This window comes from Populus alba, chromosome 14 (assembly GCF_005239225.2).
Source record: "Populus alba chromosome 14, ASM523922v2, whole genome shotgun sequence".
NCBI classification, from domain to species: Eukaryota; Viridiplantae; Streptophyta; class Magnoliopsida; order Malpighiales; family Salicaceae; genus Populus; species Populus alba.
The window spans coordinates 3,880,921-3,900,031 of NC_133297.1; the positions used below are offsets into that span (position 1 = coordinate 3,880,921).

General features: G+C 32.8%; 1 protein-coding gene and 1 long non-coding RNA gene across 3 annotated transcripts; one reads left to right on the forward strand and one right to left on the reverse strand.

Annotated features, from left to right (window-relative positions):
- Window positions 1-1,808: 1,808 nt before the first annotated feature.
- Window positions 1,809-9,158, forward strand: LOC118034080 (uncharacterized). 2 transcript variants are annotated; one of them, XR_012167837.1, is made up of 5 exons: window positions 1,809-1,903; window positions 2,482-2,685; window positions 3,056-3,162; window positions 5,324-5,388; window positions 8,541-9,158. It is a non-coding gene; the product is annotated as an uncharacterized lncRNA (long non-coding RNA). The 2 variants fall into 2 exon arrangements; XR_004684979.2 differs by lacking the exon at window positions 5,324-5,388.
- A 6,389-nt stretch (window positions 9,159-15,547) lies between these two features.
- On the reverse strand, window positions 15,548-16,660 carry LOC118034079 (phospholipase A(1) DAD1, chloroplastic). Its single transcript, XM_035039267.1, has one exon. It carries the CDS (start codon window positions 16,643-16,645, stop codon window positions 15,548-15,550), a length of 1,098 nt encoding a protein of 365 aa, XP_034895158.1. The 5' UTR covers window positions 16,646-16,660.
- Between the last annotated feature and the right edge of the window lie 2,451 nt (window positions 16,661-19,111).

Here is a 19,111-nt window from a genome sequence, read left to right on the forward strand (position 1 = left end):
TTATGTGATTTTGGTGATTATTTAGTCATCTTTTTCTTTTTTTTGTTAAGAACATGATCTGCAGTCTTAAAAGCTGATTGAGATAAGCCCTGGAAAGAAGAGACTATATATTTTAGATGAGTTAAAAGTGCTAGTTATTGTTATTGCTAGTGTTGATTAATCTTCTTTTTGTTTATGTCATTCTCTTTCTAGTTTTTATTTATGGTTTTCTCGTCTATGTCAAATGCCTTCTTGAATAAAGAACTTCAAGAAGAAGTTTGTATAATGCCCTTCTTAGTATGTTTCATATGATTCTAGGCATGTTTGCAAGCTTAAGAAAAAGTTATATGGTCTCAAACAAGCACCTTGTGCTTGGTTTGAGGAATTTTCTATTGTGATATCTTCTTTTGGATTTGTTTCTAGTCATCATGATTCTAATCTTTTTTTATAATTAATGCAGGTCATATCATTCTATCTTTATATGTTGATGCCATGATTATTACTATAATGATATTTATGGTATTTTAGTTTTGAAGATAGAGTTAGTTAGAGTGACAATTTATAAAAACAAAATGTCATTTATCTACTTAACTCACATCTTATTTCACAATCTACTCTTTATAATATGCATAACAGAAAAAACTCTCTCCATTGTAGTAGTTTCAACATGTAGAAGTAATGGCAATTTGACAAATATATATATATATATATATATATATATATATATATATATATATATATATATAAAACTCCAAACAAATTGTCATTCTTTGTTTTTTACCATTTTCTTCACAAGACTAGCAAAACCTTTAATATTAGAGAACTCATAATCATTGTATAGATAAATAATATATACATCAAAGTTGGTTACCAAATACCATAAGGTCCAATATAGTGAATTCACAGGGATAAAAATGAGTAAATCAAATAAGCTTTTCTTTGTTAAAAATAAAGAAAAAATCACTTGGGTTTAAACATGCCACATAAAAAAGTAACTTTGTAATCGTCTAAGTGAAACAATCATCCTAACTCATTAAATTACATATTAATGATATTATTAAATAATTAATAGAACTTCATAATAATTTATTGTTAAACAAAAATTAGCTGAGTTACATAATTAATCATTAGGACATATATGGATTTGATTTGATGACTTATATTAATTGTAAATGCAATACAGCATGTCTACAATTCACTATATGCATGTAAAATATACGCCACAACTAGATTGTGCTGTGATCAGTTATTGTGCATGTGATATACGCGAAAGTTTTTTTTTTTTAATATGTTTATTTAAAAAATAAGTTTTTTTTTTTTTTTTTTTTTACTGTGTTGACGTGGGAAAAGACTAGCTTTCCTCCATGTTTTTGCAGTAAAAAGCTGGTCTTTTCTGGTATCCAAAGCAATATATGACAATATCTTGCACCATAAATTTGTGGATTTCCTCTGCTTGCAGTGTACTTTCAAATCTCATTTAGTGGGCATTTAATCACCCAAAAAAAGGACAAGATTTAACAGGAAGGGGGTTGGTGTTGTAATTATGTGGAGAGTTCTTTTAGGTCTTAAATCTTGTATAGCGATAAATAGTAAATTGTTTATCTACAGTTGATGGCCAGATCACACTTACCGGGTGGCACCCTCCATAGACAGGTGGTAATATACGTCACCAGAGGCAGAGAGGAAGCTAAGATACATGCAGTTTTAGTGACCAGATCCGACTGATTTGTACCCGGTTGCATACAAACATACAATGGGTCGTACCTTACACAACCCTTTTAAGCTAATAGTGGATCATGGTACTTGACGATATTTATGCTCTCATTACTATCAAGTATCACCCATCCTTTTCGAACCCTAATGGAGTCTCTCTAGAAAAACACAAGACGAGGCAGGGAGACAGTGGATAAACTTGATCAAAGAGGTATATTTTTTTTTTCTTCACAAATCTCTTCTTTTCAAATTTATTTTTTTCGCTCTGTCAAGATGATTGTGATCCACACAAAAGCATGTGCTTAATTTGTGTTTTAGGGCTAGGGCTAATTAGTAAATCACTCTAAAATACATGTGGGATTGTGCCAAATGATGGTTTTGTGGTTAGGTTTTAGGACTTGGATCGAGGGTCATCTCTCTCTCTCTCTCTCTCTCTCTCTCTCGTGTTATGAAAACAAGTAGATCTGACGGCTATTGGCCTCTTTCCATCAACTTCAACCTTTCAAATCTTATAACTTGGGACGATATGAATTTTGTATGTTAAGCCGTCAAGATTCTCTGAATTTTTTAGGAACAGTAATTACAAAACTGACTGTGACATGGTGCAGCGTGCAAAAGTGATTGTAATCAACAACTAGAACCCTGAAACTCTGAAAGCACTTTGATGAAAGAGATGGCTAGCTATTCTATTCTATTCTATCGCTCGTTTTGATCTTAAACCGGGCTGTTGTGTGAAACCTGTCTTCTCTTGACAGCTATCTTCTTTTCAAATTATTTTTTTCTTCGTAGGCTTCGGAGTTTGAAACCGTCAACCAATCAAAATTTGGAAAAATAAAATGCTGGCCTCTCGTTCTCTGATGTACAAATAAAGGAAGTACTTTCTTACCGTCCCATGTTCTGTCTCTATTGGCAAATCGCAATAATTCACCGTGATTTTGATTCACCGTCTGCACAGCACTTGAAGCTGCAACACGTAGGCACCTGTCAGCTAAGGTAAATGCTACACCTCTAATCAGTTGCTTCAAATTTGCCGGTGTTGAGGCACAAGTTCTTTACATTAATGTATATTCTGTTCATTGATTAGATAATTAATGATTTCCAAACTAATCCATTTGTCTTGGGTTACAGAAATTAAGTTTACAAAAACTTGTGGTTTAGATATTCTCTTGTACATTAATTAAGTCACTGAAATAGAAATGTCAAATTTTTACATGAACCCCTGATGGAGCTCAATCTCATTAATGATTGATGTATGGGTTCCCTATTTCAAAGGATAGAAATAATACGAAACTAAGATAATATGATTAGCTTGATGTGATGTACCAAGTTCGTGTCGTATAATTTCTTCTCAAAACATATGCAGGAACAACACAGACGAGGTGAGGTGACAATAACGAGACATGGACCGTGTGGAGGTCTGATAAGGGAGCACCAACGAGGGCTAACCTAACAGAATATTAGAAAGAACAGGTGATGTGTAATGACAAATTCAGATACGCTCAGTTTTTTCTTGGTAATCTCTTTCAGATTGTTTATGTTTATTCTCTTTGTTTCTTAGATTAATTAAGAAATTAATGGAGTTGCAAATTACTACATCTCACATGAAACTTGGATGCGTTGAGTCTATCCGACACATATTATCTGTCCAACTTGAAGGCTTCTTTAGCTTTGTGATATGGTTACATTTTGCTGAAAACAAAAACAGTGCTCTTATTTGTAGTGATAATTACAAATGTCCTTGTCTAATGTCCCTTAAGTCTACTTTACCGCTAGACTCAATCTATCTATTTCCCTTAACTCTACTTCTAATGTCCTTGTCTTGATAATTAGAACTTGCACCAATTTCCTCTCTCCCCATACAACTTGCCCCTCGGGCAATTAATGTTTGATATAATCTTGAAGCAATTGAGGATTAAGGTGATGGGCTTCACTGTCTTGTAACCACACTTCTAGTTTGGGTTTGGATGCCCATTGCACCAAGAACTTGTTATAACCCTCTCTTCTGGTAGACACATAATTATGTCTTAATATTGAATCTATAATTTCTGGAGTTGGCTGAACTCGAGGGATTGTTGAAGGAGGATTCTCTAGTTCATGAGTGGATGCAAAACTATGATAAACTGTGAGATCTTCCACATTTAAAACTAGGCTAAATTGAAATTTTGTTGGCAGATCAATCAAATAGGTATTAGTCCTGACTTCTCGAGGATCTTGAATGGACCACTCTTCCTAGCATGCAATTTGTTATATGTTATAGGGGAGACCTTTCAGGTCATAATCTGATTAAAACCAAGTCCCCTTCCTAAAAATACAGCTCCCTCATATGTTTATTAGCTTGTGCAGTACATTTGACAACATGATGTTTCATCTTGTACTTGACACTCTCATGTAAAGTGGGCAAAAATGCTATAAAATTTAGCCTTGCTTCACTGGTCTTTTGAGGTAGAGGCAAGGAAGAAACATCTGTAGGAATCTTAGGACACAACTCATATACCAGTTCAAATGGTGTGATTAAGTCTCAACTCGCAACATGACCATTTGTTAAACTTCTGAGCAGATTGCAAAAGACTTTTGTTAGTGACTTTGGTTTAGCCATCGGTTTATGGGTGGATGACACTAGAGAGAAAAGAAGTTCCATTCCTAGTTTACCCCATAGTGTCTTCCAAAAGTAACTAACAAACTTAACCCCATAGTATCATTCAATTTTTCATTGTAATTTGCAATAGGATGTCCTGCCTGACTTTGCACACCCTTAATGCCAATGGGGGATGCATCACAATAAATTTTAAAAACTTTAGAAAAGTCAGCAAGTTTGGGAATAAGAGCCTCTGCCATCTTTTGCTTGATGACTTAAAGGCCCATGTTGTCGTGGAAGACTACTTAAAGAATTTGGCTTCCAGACACTATGATTGGAGCCATGATGGTACTAAAAGCTTGAATTAATCGACAATAAAAGTTGGATAGACAACGAAAGCTTCTGATCTCAAAAAATGATTGTGGTTTTGGCCACTTCATGATTGCCCGAACCTTCTCAGGATCGGCTTCAAATCCTTGCTGAGATATGATAAATCCCAGAAAATTCACTTTGGATTGAAGGAAAGAAAATTTGTTATAATTAGCTTAAAACTTTTCTTGTCATGGCAACTTTAAAATTTGCTTGAAGTGTTCTAAATGCTCCTCTACATTCTGACTGAAAATAAACATGTCAATAAAATATACTACAACACACCTACCTAGAAAAGATTTCAAAGCCTGAATCATCACCCTTATAAAAGTGCTTGGTTCATTTCTTAGGCTAAAGGGCATCACAACTCATCCATACAACCTATCTTTTGTTTTGAAGATTATCTTCCACTCATCTCCAGGCCTTACACGAATCTGATGGTAACCGCTCATTAGGTCTCGTTTAGAAAATAATCCTGGACTTCTAATAAAATTACTAAATATATATTTCTATAACAACTATCTATTTGTTTTGTTTTTAAATGTAATCTAGTATATATTAAAAGATTTCAACCACATTTTCAAACACTATCTTACTTGCTTAACCCATCCCTACTTATTTTTGTTCCTATCTGTCTGAGCTCCTCCGTTGAATCTATATCGTCCTCCCTTCTTCTTACAATGGCAGAAGAAAGCAAAGCATGCACTTTCAGCCTTCTTTGTAGGCTGCGAACACGTTGCAAATACATGCAGGTACGTAGCTCCGTCATAACAGTACATGAATTTGTTAGTCTCGTATTGTAGGCGTGATGACCAAATGAATATTAATTATTTGCTTGCTGGCATCCATTTTGTTTCATTATTTAAAATATTGTTTCAAATTTTCGGATTTCGAAGGACATCATGTCGCCGTGTTAAAAAAATAATAATCTTAAAAAGTAAAATATCAGCTTTTTTATATATATACATATATAGAAAATGATTTTCTAAATTTCTTTATGTTTTTTTATTATTAAAAAAGTTAATAAATAAAAAATAGTCTAAGAAAAAAGTTTGGTTCTTTTATATATATATACACATTTTATTTTAAACGGATTATAATTTTCTTAAATTTAGTTCTTAATTTTTATTGCTATATATATTTTTTTGAATTATTTTTTTATTCTTTGTCAATTTTATATCTTAAAATTTGATTTAGTTCAATTTTTTATCAACTTTTATTTTTATTTTTTTGATTGTTGTTTATTTCTATAATCCTTTTTTTAATTGTAATTTTTTTTATTTGTCATATTTGGTCTTATTTTTTATTACTATTTATTTTATTTAAAATAATTTATAAAATTAATTTTTTTTTTTAATTTTATCACCCTTCAACTTTTTTAATTTATTAGATTTGGTACTTATTATTTTAATAAACTTGAAAAAATCTTTAGAAGTTATTTTTCAGCTTCATTTTTCATAGCATAACTAAATACTGAAAGTGTTTTTCAATTTATTTTTCATGAAAATATAGTTTGTTTTTTAAAAAATCTACTTTTCACAAAAACTAATTTTTTTTAAAAAAAAAAACTACTTTTTGGTAAACTAATTAACTAGCCTAAAAATATAAATTTCTTATGGACACATCTCACATCTTTTAACTTGAGTATTTATTTTACAGAAAAGTCTTGCACAACACCATTGTAATAGTGATAGCTTCTTAGCAATTGCAGTAACAAACCGGCGGTTAATTAATGGTAGTAAAACAAAGGTAAATACCACATTGGGTCAATTTAGCTAGAAAGCGTAAGGGGGATGATATTTGATTTCCGAGAGAGGGATACAGTTAAGTACTTCTCCTAACCCATTATGACCTAGGATTATGTTCTGGTTTCTACCTCGGGATAGCCTTCCAATCAAATATATTATTAAAATTCGAGAACAACAACGTATGACGAATTTGTGTGATTTAGTGATTAAAATATTAATTGCAAAGATATGACAACAAAGGGTGATAGAACCATTTGAACCATATTTGTACGGACCAAATGAAGTCCTATGATAAATATTAATTTGGCCTGAACTAATACTTTTTCAAGAGTTGAATTATGATCGTCCTCGTATTGTATATTAAATTTATTAAATTGTAAATTATGAATAAATACCTCTCGGGAATTAAAAACACAATGATGGTAAATTTAATCTTAAATATTCAGAACATTGTATATTAATATTTATTTTCGCAACAATCAGATATATTTAAATACTTCAACCATTATTATCCCATAACTCAGTGTGCCTCCGTCAAAGGAGAAGCTCATAGAAGAAGTTCAGCTTGTTGTTTTTTTTTTTAACTAAATTTAATTTCATATAATGAACTGGATCCAAATAGAATTAGATATCAATACAAAATATTTAACTTAAAACAGAATCATACATCATAAGAATTAAAATACAGTAAAATAGAAAGTAATTAAGTGTGGAAAACTAATCCCAGCATAGTGTATAAAAAACAAGCACACGTATAACAAATTCATACAAAAGGTAAGAGAAGAGGTTGAGATTTTATAAATTCATCAAATATTTTCTTCTTCATCAAATATGCTTAAGTTTTGATAGGTCATCGTCAAACACAAGATTTTTAACTGTATTTATGAGAAGGGAAATAATAACAACAATGTAACTATTTAGATCTAAAATGAACCAAAAGGAGGTTGATGGAATACATTTTAACTATAAGAAAAGAAAGGTAGAAAAGAGAGAGAGAGAGAGAGAGAGAGAGAGAGAGAGAGAGAAATTGAGGGAGAAGATGGTTTCTAAGTTCTCAAGGTTCTGATTTGATCCCTTTTCATTGTCACAAGAACAGGCCTCAATAATGGTGCCAAACTTGTTGCATTCTTTAATTTGTGCTGGTCTTCTTTGAATCTCCTTACAGTTTTACTATTGATATATTCATTGTGAGACAGATATCTTTCTTCTTAGGAACCACCTACTCATCAGTTTGCATTACAACCATATACTCTGACTAATAATTTGCCACCGCCTTTTGTTCAAAAATTCAAAAGCTGAGCAGACTATCGTAACAGCGACCTTGAAAGTAGCTTTCCCATCAAATAAAAATCAATGTCGTTTTCAGTTCAGCCTGACTCTTTTGCCAGTTTCTACTAGGTGAATTCAAGACTTTGATGTTGGGTCACATGAACCTTCTTTTTTCCTTTATCTAGAGGATCCTTGTAAAGCTTTCTCCAAATATTGTGCATAAAGATGATGGTTGAGGTCCTTGAGGATGTTGTTTTCATCCAAAATCATGGATTTTTGGTTAACGAGGATCACACCTTCGTAAATAATATCCATCACGTCCTTTTCGTAGAAGGTATGCTATCTTCTTTGATATTGCCTGGCTGTTGTGTTACATCTCAGGCTCTCACCTAATTGTATGTATTTTCCGTTCTTATGACGCTTTCGAGGTCAATCTTATGTATCTTGGATTGGAGAGATTTGCGCTGTTGGCTTGCTATTGTACTCTATTTGAGATGCTATTTGCCTCAGGTGAACCATATTATGGCATGCTGCATTAATTTATTTATTGGCTCGATTTCGCTGGAGATCTCGTGTGCACATCATGATGCACTTGTCTTACCCTCGCAAAAGACATACTCTTACAAGGAAAAAGAGAGGAGATCTGTACAGAATTACAAATGGTACATTTTTCATAAAATCTTAGATGAAAGTGAGACAGAATGGGAGGGGGAGCGTTAGGCGTGATTTCATTACTGTTACAGTATGAACGCCGTTTTTTTTTGTGTCTTCATCTAGCATTGCCACTATCTTCATAGGTTATCTCATATAAGATTTGATTTTGAATTATTTCTCTTTCATGGGTTATATGCTTTTTGAAGCCGCAGATCTGCTTTGTTTTGATGCAGGAAGCAGATTTATCAGTTTTGATTTCTTAGCACATCGAAGGATGCTCTGCCAAGTGGAGCTCATTGACCGAACGCTTCTATTTGTGAAGTTTATGCAACAAGGTAAGTCTCTTTCATTCTTATATACAAAGTTAAATGGATGGAGGGTTCCACAATTAACGTAAAATTAATAAACCGTGTCGAGTTTAATTACTTGATGCAAGAATTTGGCTAGTGGGAGGTCAGGGTTGGCATTGTCCCATCTAGATTAGGGAGTGGAATTAGAAAATCTGAAGTGGGGTTGTCGCATAATTATAAAGACAGACTTGAAAAGGAATCGAAGTGAAGAAAGATTGGAGAACAGTACTTATGTATAGCTTGATTTGGCGAGGGGGGAGGGCAAGTGCGTTAACTGTCATTACAAGGTCGGTAATGGTGTCCTTGAAGTGCTTTTCAAGAGTCATTTAATCAATACTTACAAGTAATTATAATATTTCGTTTTTATTTTAAACACTTAAAATATTACCAAATAAAACAACGTTTATTTTTAAACTTTAAAAAGGCCATGTCCACCCATCTTCAAAGCATAATGTAATAATAATTTTACCTTATCTTGAAAATCCAGTAGAGTGTATGATTGCATGAATTATCTAAATAAGCAGGGTGTGGCAAAGAATTATCTTAATCCAATAGTTTAAATTGTTAGGTAAAGTCTTGGGATATGATTTATATTATTTCTCTAATACATCATACTCAAGTGAAAGCTATTTGGGCTTGAAACTTGAATAGACCACATTACCTTATGCTTAATTTTTATCAAATAAATGGAGGTTGTGAAATTTGAACTCATGACCACTTGATTATCAAAGCTCTGATATCATGTTAAAGAACCATTTTCAACCCAATAACTTAAGCTGTTAGTAAGGTTTTATGATATGATTTATATTATTCTCTTTAACAGGTAAAACCAGAAAATTTAGGATTGAATGTCCTAGTTAAATAATATATGATTTTTAAGAGTTTGAGAGGGCTAACTAAAAATTCATGAATTAGTAATTTTGAAGGGTATAACTCAATTGATTAAGTATTGAATTTGCTTTTAAAGATCCTTCAATTCGAGTGAAACAAACTTTAATACTATTGAAAGCTTTATATGGTCGTTAATTTTAAGATTTGAGAGATTAGTCAAGGGTACATAATAATAATAATAATAATAATAATAATAATAATTTACGGGGTGAAGGGTATTAAATTTGTTAAGAAAAATTTAGAATTTTGGGGTGGCAATACACTTAAATCACATGCCATAGGTCCGCACCTGCAGACAAGATAGTACCACACAAATAATTGAAATCCACCGGCAAGTGAGTTAATTTGTATGAGGTAGTCGTTGCACACACGGTTTCCCCTTCAAGGCCACGAATAGAGGCGCCGGCCTTTAATACTTGCAAATACAAGGGTAGTAACTTGAAAGGACAATCTTCATAAAAATACCAACGTTCTCTAAATTTGTCCAAGGCCGCGAGCATTTTTTTCACGACCTAGTTGCGATGGCCGTTTTCAAGAAGTATATATTGCTCAAGTTTTTTGATGGGTAGAAATGAAAGATATATTTTAACATGAATGAACGTTACCACAAGATATTTAGTCACGTTTTGGAATATGCTCCTAATGAGGACTGACATCTATGGGACCATCTAGAAACTAAGATAGATAGAAGAAACACAAGGGCTCGCATCTATGGGACCATCTAGAAACTAGGACATGCCACCTTTTTTCTTCTTCTTTTTTTTCCTGCGCCAACAAAATTATCATATGGCAATATCGTATCGCCGTATCCTATCATTTTCGAATAAGAAATGATGTTTACTGCTCGCTGACATGACTTCCTATAGCGGGCGATCATATTCGTTTGCGAGCCATTGCAATTTTTATGTCTTTAATTGCTGATAGCATCTTATTTCCCTTCTCTTTTTCTTGTTTGATAGCGCCAAATGATTTTTTTCCCGCAATGTGCAAGAGATCACGTGAAAAATTAGGATGGTAGAGAGATTATCCTTTACTTTTAACAAATTTGTATTCCCCTTGTGTATGTGGGATTCATAGAAACAAATTAATTGTGTAAAATATAGAATTAAAACTTATGAATTAGTATTTGTTAAAAAAAATATTTAAAAATGCATTAAAATAATCTTTTTTTATCATAACTTCAAAATCATTAAAAAAACATTAAAAATAAATAAATTTGATGATTTTTCAAGTTAAGTTTATTTTTAAAAAATATTTAAAACATGAAGGTACTTTCAAAAACTTACTAAACAATTTAAGCTATATGTATTGTTTTTTTGATATGTTATTATCCTTTATAACAGGCGGGTGAAGAGTTTTAAGTTCTGTATTATTTATATTTTTTTTCTATTATATCACAAAAGTATTCATACAATATAGTAGTAGCTTTGCGCAAATTTTAAATGCAAGGGTTTCTTACTTGAGTGGCTGCTTAAACGGTGGAATTAATGGGGCAGAAATTGAACATAATCTAGTCATATAATTAACTCTTGGAAGATATCATGCAGTTAGATTACACAATCTCTTAGATTATTGAATTTTAAAGGTAAAGAGAATTGAAATTTTAAGTTTTTCCGATGAACTGTTCTAAAGAAAATATAGTCGTTATGTTATATTATTTTTCACAACAAGGAATAATACAAGCGCGTTGTAATTTCCATGTTGTAATTTCATAATTGTGTGTATGCGCTGTCGTGCGCATATCTTGTTGTAATTTCCATGTTTATCAGTCGAAATTAAGTGCACGGATATTAACCCTTTGCAGCGCAGCTCATGTTTCTCTTTTGCTCTCTTGTAAGAATAAAAAATAAAAGAACCCTGTTTTACATGTTTTTTTAACAAAAGAAAAAAAAAAACCAAAAAACAAAAGAGTCTCAATGCAGCTACACAATGCGAGTTAATTTCCCTCTGTATCAGGTGTGTCATAAAAAAAAACTTTAATGTTTGAAACACTATGAATTGAATTTAAATCAATTTAGAGGTTTTTTTTAAAAAATATATTTGAAATTCTCTTGAGTGTTAAAAATTAAATTTCAAATATAATTTAGTCTCTAAAAATATTATAAAAGTAAATAAGAGGGCTAACCCCTTTGATTTATAATTTTAAAGAGAGAAATTTAATATTAAAACTAACTTTCTTAAAATACTCATCTAGCACTCTTTTATTTAAAGACATTTGAAGAAATAAAATAAAGATAATGAGGATAATATAGAAAATAATATGAATTAAATTTTATTTTTTCTAAATATGTAAATTTAATTTATTTATCAAATTCAAATTAAGTTCAATTATAATAAAGAATTGGTTTCAAATAAAGGGTGCAAACTCCGCCTTAATTTACTTTGGGGTATTTCACTGACACTTACAATTCGTCATGTGTTTTCCTTGAAAATAATTTGTTGTAATATTTTCTGAGATACAATTCTTAAGAGTTTCTAATCAAAATTTTCTAATGTTTTAATATATTTTTAAGAACATATGTATGACTCAAGTGCTTTTATATATATAAGATGGATTATAACGGAATCGAAAGTTAAACAAAATTAAGATCTTATATATGTTACAGGGGGAAAAAAAACAAGGCTATGGTTATGGGGCACTTGTATAAATTAGTCAGAATATTGTAATAATGCAGAATTGAATTTTGAATTCTAGGGTCTTTGATGAAGAAGTTTGATTATTAGAAATATTTATATATGAATAAATAATTGGATTGACAAAGTTCACTAATTATATGTTATATGTTTTTTTTTTATAAAAAAAATCTAAAATTATATTTTCTATTTAGAAAATATCCTTGAATTATACAAGGATATAACTAAAAATTCTCTCAAAATGCTTTTTAAAATAAAAATATTAAACCTACTTGATCATTAAAATTTAAAAATATTTTTTTTCAAACTAGTATTTTTGAAATAAAAATATAACTATGTTGTCAAATAATCATCTCAACCCAATAGCTTAAGCTGTTAGGTGAGGTTACAGGATATGATTTATATTATTCTCTAACACACACCCTTAAGTGAAAGCCCTTTTGGGACTTGAAACTTGTACATGTCCATATTATTTTGTGCTTAATTTTATCAAATAAATGGAGATGGTAGGATTTGAACTTGCAACCACTAGGTCATCAAGACTTTGATACCATGTCAAAGAACCATCTCAACCCAAAAGCTTAAACTTTTTAGGATGAAGTTACAAGATATAATTTATATTATTCTCTTAACACATGTCAGTTTAAATAAAGTTTTTTATAATAAGATATAATGAAGAAAATGAATATTATACAAAGTCATTGAAAACACAAGAACATAATAAAATCTGTTCAATTATAAAAATAAAAACAGACTGAATTATTCACTCTAATACTTACTGAAGATTTACCTTTACCTAGCGTGGCATCGATCATTCTTATTTTAACAGATTTCGCATACTGTTTGTGCTGTATGAAGCTGGCATTTCCTTCGTGATCATTATATCTCAAAGCACAATTAAATCTGGTGTTCATGGATTAGAATATTAAAAAAAATTAATTTTAAATAAATAAAAAATATCCTTGCCGTCATTTAATCTTGTGTTCTCGTTTATTACACAATACCAAATAGAGGCTAATCATCCCATGTTCATTTCCTTGCCGTCAAAAAAATCCAAGGCACGCCAAAATCTTATAGCCACAGATCACATGGAATGCCCTTTTCCTGGACCAATAGGCAAATGAAAAGGTCAACCATTTTAGACATGTCAAATCGCTTTTGACTTGCATTCTTTCTTGTGTGGGGGTGCTTGCCTTTTCTTGTGAATTGATTTTGCAAGAGAAACCTAAAGATGTCATCGATTCTTGAAGTCTAAGATCACGTTAATTTGTTTCTTCATTCCAAGGTGGTTGTTGAGAGGTAGCTATATCGAGGAGAGACTTGCATGACACCCTGTGTTTTTCTCTTGCTCTAATAAAGTATAAAGTCTCATCCTGGACGACACAGCGCCGAGTAGGCAAGCTTTGTTCTCTTCAATACACTTGGACGGTGGGATCCTTTCTGAAGCCACTGCCCGCAAGGATGCTACTCCTAGCAAGGAAAGTCTAGCCAGGAGACGTGTCTCTTGGATGGAACACAAATCGTTTAGTAAAACCATATTTATTATTCAGCACTCCGTTTATTTTTATTTTTTTACACCACTCGCAGCAAGTACTTATTATGATTGCTTTCTTCAATCTAGACTAGGCTTTTTAATTACTGCATACCTAACTTTAAAGACGGGATTGCTTCGTGCGCGGAGACTTTCAATGCTGAAAAGTTAGGATAAATTAAAATGTTTGTCGCGTTTCGTACGTAGAGTTTGAAATCTAATTATCTCTCTATTATCTATTAAAAGATATTAATTGGTAAGCTATGTTTATCTCTCACAAGGTTTTCTTGGACATCATTCAAAGCACATCCTTGCTATCATTGCATTATCATTTAGACTATACTTTTTAGTCCTACATCTCTAGCTTGGAAAATAGGATAGCTCCATAATTAGTGTACATATGTATGATTGAGTTGAATAAATTTTGCAGTACTTATCTACCTATGTTAACAAAAATTACAAGAGTTGGGATTTTTGTTTTAGTCATATGAAGTTTCAATAAATATTATCACACTAAATTAATACCTTCAGAGAGGAGAGGGCCCCCAGTCTCTGACCTTTTTTTTTTCTTGAATTTTAAAATGCTGTCGGCATCCTCCATATATGTATGGCACCTTAAAGCAAGACGTTGACTTGCATTGTTCTTATATATCACTCGGTCATATAGACCAACTTTGGGTTACAAGGCATTGGATTTTTGCGCAGAATTAGGAGATTCTCCAAAATTATTGAGGTAATAATGCTCTTAGTCTATCATCACTAACTATGTTGAATATATCCCATGCTGATGTTTTATGTTCTTGCATTTATTATTGTACGGAAATGCTATATAGACCACACAGTACTAAAATGGATTTTATATATATATATATATATATATATATATATATATATATAGAACCATACTTGATTGAATCCTCTTACATTATGGAGAGGAGGATCGATTGTCAGCAAGGACAAATTGTGATGCACACAGACCTACCCAACAACGAGAAACATGAAATGATCAGACCTCTACATCAGTCCAATGATAGTTGGAAATAATTAAGCACATACTTGTACAATGACTCTTTAAGCATTACAGTGGTAAACTTGAAGGAACTTCCATTAATGCTATTGTATAGTGAAGGACTGTCACTAATTTCCACATTAACGGTTCTGCGTGATCGGAATGGACGGCACTTGCATTTGGTAGGGCAGCTCTGTGTCGGTGTCTTTGACGGGCAATTTTCAAGATATTGTTGGATGTAGGGGTAATTTGGTGGTTATAAACTAATTGCTCTCGACTGTATAGATTACTGCTGTGGGACCGACTTTCCTTAGCAGGGAAAATAGGTGCATTCATCATTTAAAGACGAGTAAATATTGACAAGGTTATAGATTTATTACTAGTTTTTAGTTATTGTTTTGAGATTGAAATGACAAAGATATTGAGGACAAGTTTTCATCATGTTTTAAAAATGAATATTATGTTTTATGTTTCATCTTATCTTTTATATAAAATACATTCCTGTCTTTTCTCTATATGAGAAAGAGAAGGGGAAGAAATGATCCACCAAGCCCCATTAAACGGAGGCAAGAAACTTGATGAAATATGCATTTTAGTTTCAGGGAAGGAAAATCCCTGTGGATTCAATTTTCAACTTCTGTTAACAAAGAATGGCAATGCCCGCCCCGCATTTGGTGGGCAATGCCAGCTATGGGGAAAAATGAATATTTCATTCCACCTGCCCATAACAAAGTATTATTTAATTTATGTACGGATATCCTAAACCCTAGCTTCCATAGGCCACTTGTTCTTTTACTATTATTATTGTCGTCGTCGTTGTTTATTTTATCTACGGTGGTTACTAAGGAAAAAACGCTTTGCTTTAGCTCTAAAAGGACAGGAGGAGCTTACAAATCCATTCACCAGATGCAGGTAAGTCTTCAAATCATGACATGCTGCTACATTGATGCTATTGAGATATGGAGAATCCTTGCTGCTAAGTCTTAGCTCCCTGCCAACTTCTGCATAGACCCATTGTGTGTCCTCCACCTTTTTTTGGATCCAACTAGGCAAGCTTGCCATATTGAGGTCTCCTTTATTTGGCACATTGTTCTCCCCATCAAGTACAAATCCAGGTACTTTTGTTATTACATCATCTGAATTTACAATACGCAGGACTTTCGTTCCTTGTTTTTCTAGGTGTTGTCTGAAACTCCTGTTACCAACACGTGGACCTCCGAAAGAAATGACAGTCACAAGTGGCGCACAGTTGAATGTAGTCTTGATGTCATAAGCAGCAAGAGTAGCAAGTGCAGCTCCAAGACTGTGTCCTGTAATGGTTAAGCTAAGAGGTTCATCACCATAAGTATGGAGTAGCCTTTTGATCTCTTGACGCACCATTTCTTGTAAACTAGGACCCATTGGTGTTCCTGAAGTGTAAAGGCTCAAAAATCCGCTTTCTACCATGGGTCCACAATCATCCGAGCGTTTTTTTTCACAATCTGAATTTGGCAGTTGAGTCAGGGTTGCTCTAAGATTCTCCAACCATTCAAGGCAAGTGGCAGTACCTCTAAAGGCAATCACCACGTCTCTGCGTCCTAGCCTCGCAATTTCTGCCTTGTTTAGAGAAACGGCTACGTATCCAATCCAACTGGACTGAGTAAACACCCAACTAGGTGCTTTTTCAGTCCAACGTGGGATTTGGATTCCCGATGTTGCACGTAGATGTTTGGTTAGTCGGTAACCAGTGTCCGGTTTACCGCACCGTTCAAACAATGTGCTCTTTGGGAACCGGCAGGTTGCATAGGTGGGTGATGAAGGATCGAAGTCAAAAGACTTGTATGCAGCATCGACAAAGTGTCCATACCGAAGAATTTCTCCACGTAAATTATCATCAAGAGGGTCAAGCAAACCTTCCCAGTTTCGAATACCTTGATACTCCATCCATTTCCGTCTTAGTTTAACCGGCCGGGATGCAGTCGCCGATTCATGGCTAACCGGGTCAAGCAAGCCTTCCCAATTTTTTAGAGGTTGGTTTTGTAACTTTTTGTTGATTTTTATGGGTTGAGTGAGAGTGCAGCACTCCAATGTCATGTCTCTAGTGGGTGGGACTGTGCATGGCTTTGCAAGTCCAACAGAAGACCTCATGATTTTGGTTTCTTTGTATTATATGGAAGAGAGGAACTTGATTTTTTTTCTTCTTTCAGATGTGAAAAGGAGAGAAAAGGAGAGAAAGAGGCAAAGAATGGAGATGAAGGAAGTTCTCGATGTTGGTCTTTGTTGCCTTCAAGGGGTTTTGGAGGGTCGTTTTTATAGGGAGAAAGAGAAACAGGAGGCATGGAATTTAATGAAGAGAAACAGGAGGCATGGAAGAAAGAGAAAATGTTGACAGAGAGGGGTTCTTGCGTTTAGTTTTGAACTTCAAAAAAAAAAAAAAAAAACACGAACCAGAGGAGGGGAATTTTTACAAAGACAGCTTTGGTCTGCTTAACTTTTATTTATATTTTTTGAGCTTTTTCTGGAGAACTAGGTTCTTTTATATACATGATAAATACATAAAGTTTGGGATATTATTATGTTATTATGTTCAGTTAATTTAAAATATTGAATTCAAAATAAATATACCATATATGATTTCAATATATAATAAAAATTGAAATATATATTTGCTATTTTCTTCATCTCATCTAGTTGAATTTTAAAACAATCACCGAGAGCAATTAGAACACCATGTAGAATATTATTTAAGTCATAAAAAAAAACCCGTCTTGTTTTCTATTTGTACGTGTTTCAAAATGATTGTCTTGCAAACCATCAAACCATATGCTTCCATACAATACCTCTAATTAAAGCCTAATTGTAGTAAGCCTATAATTGTAAATGGTGTCTTTTAATTTTTATTAGAGCAGAGACCAACAATTGGAAATAGGAGATTTTAGAAAAATATTTTTACCAAATATGGCAACTGGCAACGAGTTAAAAGGACAGAAGCCGTCCTAACTGGTAAGACTACGTTAGGATCCCAAGGAAGCGACGACCGACGTGATGATTACCAAATATGGGCTCGAATCAAATCCAATGGTCCACCTTCAATCGAGCTTGAAAGGATTTACTGAGCCCAAAAGGTACCTTTCGACCCGGTTTAAGACTTAAATGTCAACTTAAGCGAGTTGATTTATGAGTTAATAAATCAACTCAGATTTTAATATATATATATTTTAATCTGTTTGGGGAAAAACCCAGGTTTTTCCATTTGTTGACGGGCGGCCAATTCCCATCAATAATTTTATTAAGTTGACTTAGGAGGTAATTTTAATATTAAGTTGAACTACCAGGCGAGCGAGTCTTACATGCATAGTAATGAGAAATCCAACTGTAATATTGTGGATCAGTAGTGTGTATGATCGGACTCTCTATTTTTAGTTTTATCTTATGTTGACCCTCTGCTTGTTTTTCTTGTCTTATCATTCACCCATTCTCTATTTTGTACTACCAATCTGATGAGTCTTCCATCTGTTTTCTTTTGCTATTTAAGGCAGCGTCAAATCAAGCCATAATTTACTCTTAACTAAAAATAAAAATAAAATCCTTTTTTTCTTTCATATATCTTCACCCTTCTTTATTTTATTATTTACTGGTATAATCTTACTTCAATCATTGTTTGTTATTATTAAATTCGATAATTAAATTTGAATTTTGTTTAAAATAATAGAATGGATGGTTAATTCTCAAACTTATATACTATTTTTTGTTTATTTATTTGATGTGACAATAGTTCTCTGAAAAAGATTGTCTGCCGATGGAAGAACTATAAAATTACACAAAAGAAAAAAAAAAAAAAGGGTTGAGTTAGGATGACAATATGAAGAAATGTAGTCACGGGAAAAAAAAAATAATTGAAAATAGGATTAAAATTACAATTAATCAATGATATTGTAGCTTTAGTAATTAGATCAGACAGATAATTAACTCGATGACCAATCAATATATAATCTGTTCTAGACAAGTTGAGTGAAAAAACTCTTTTCTTAAAAAAAAAATATCTTTTCAAATTTATTTAAAAAAAATGAATAGGTTAACCACTCGGTAAGATTCCAAGCAAGCTCTAATGACTATTATCGAAGCTCTCTTGAACTAGCCCCCGCTAGATGGGCTCGGCTTTAGCCGTTTCAAATGAAAGCACCGTTTGCCATGTGTTATAACGTAGGGAAGGAGATGATGACGTGATTGGTATTATTAGATTGTGATTTTTGCATGAACACTTTACCATGTGCTCACGACAGTTGTTTGGTGCAAACAAGGTATCATAACAGTTCTCTTCTTTAAATCTGCTTTGTTAGTTTACGTTAAAAAATCTCAAATATCATTGCACGTCTCACAGTTTCACACGTTGATTCCATCTTTCAAATC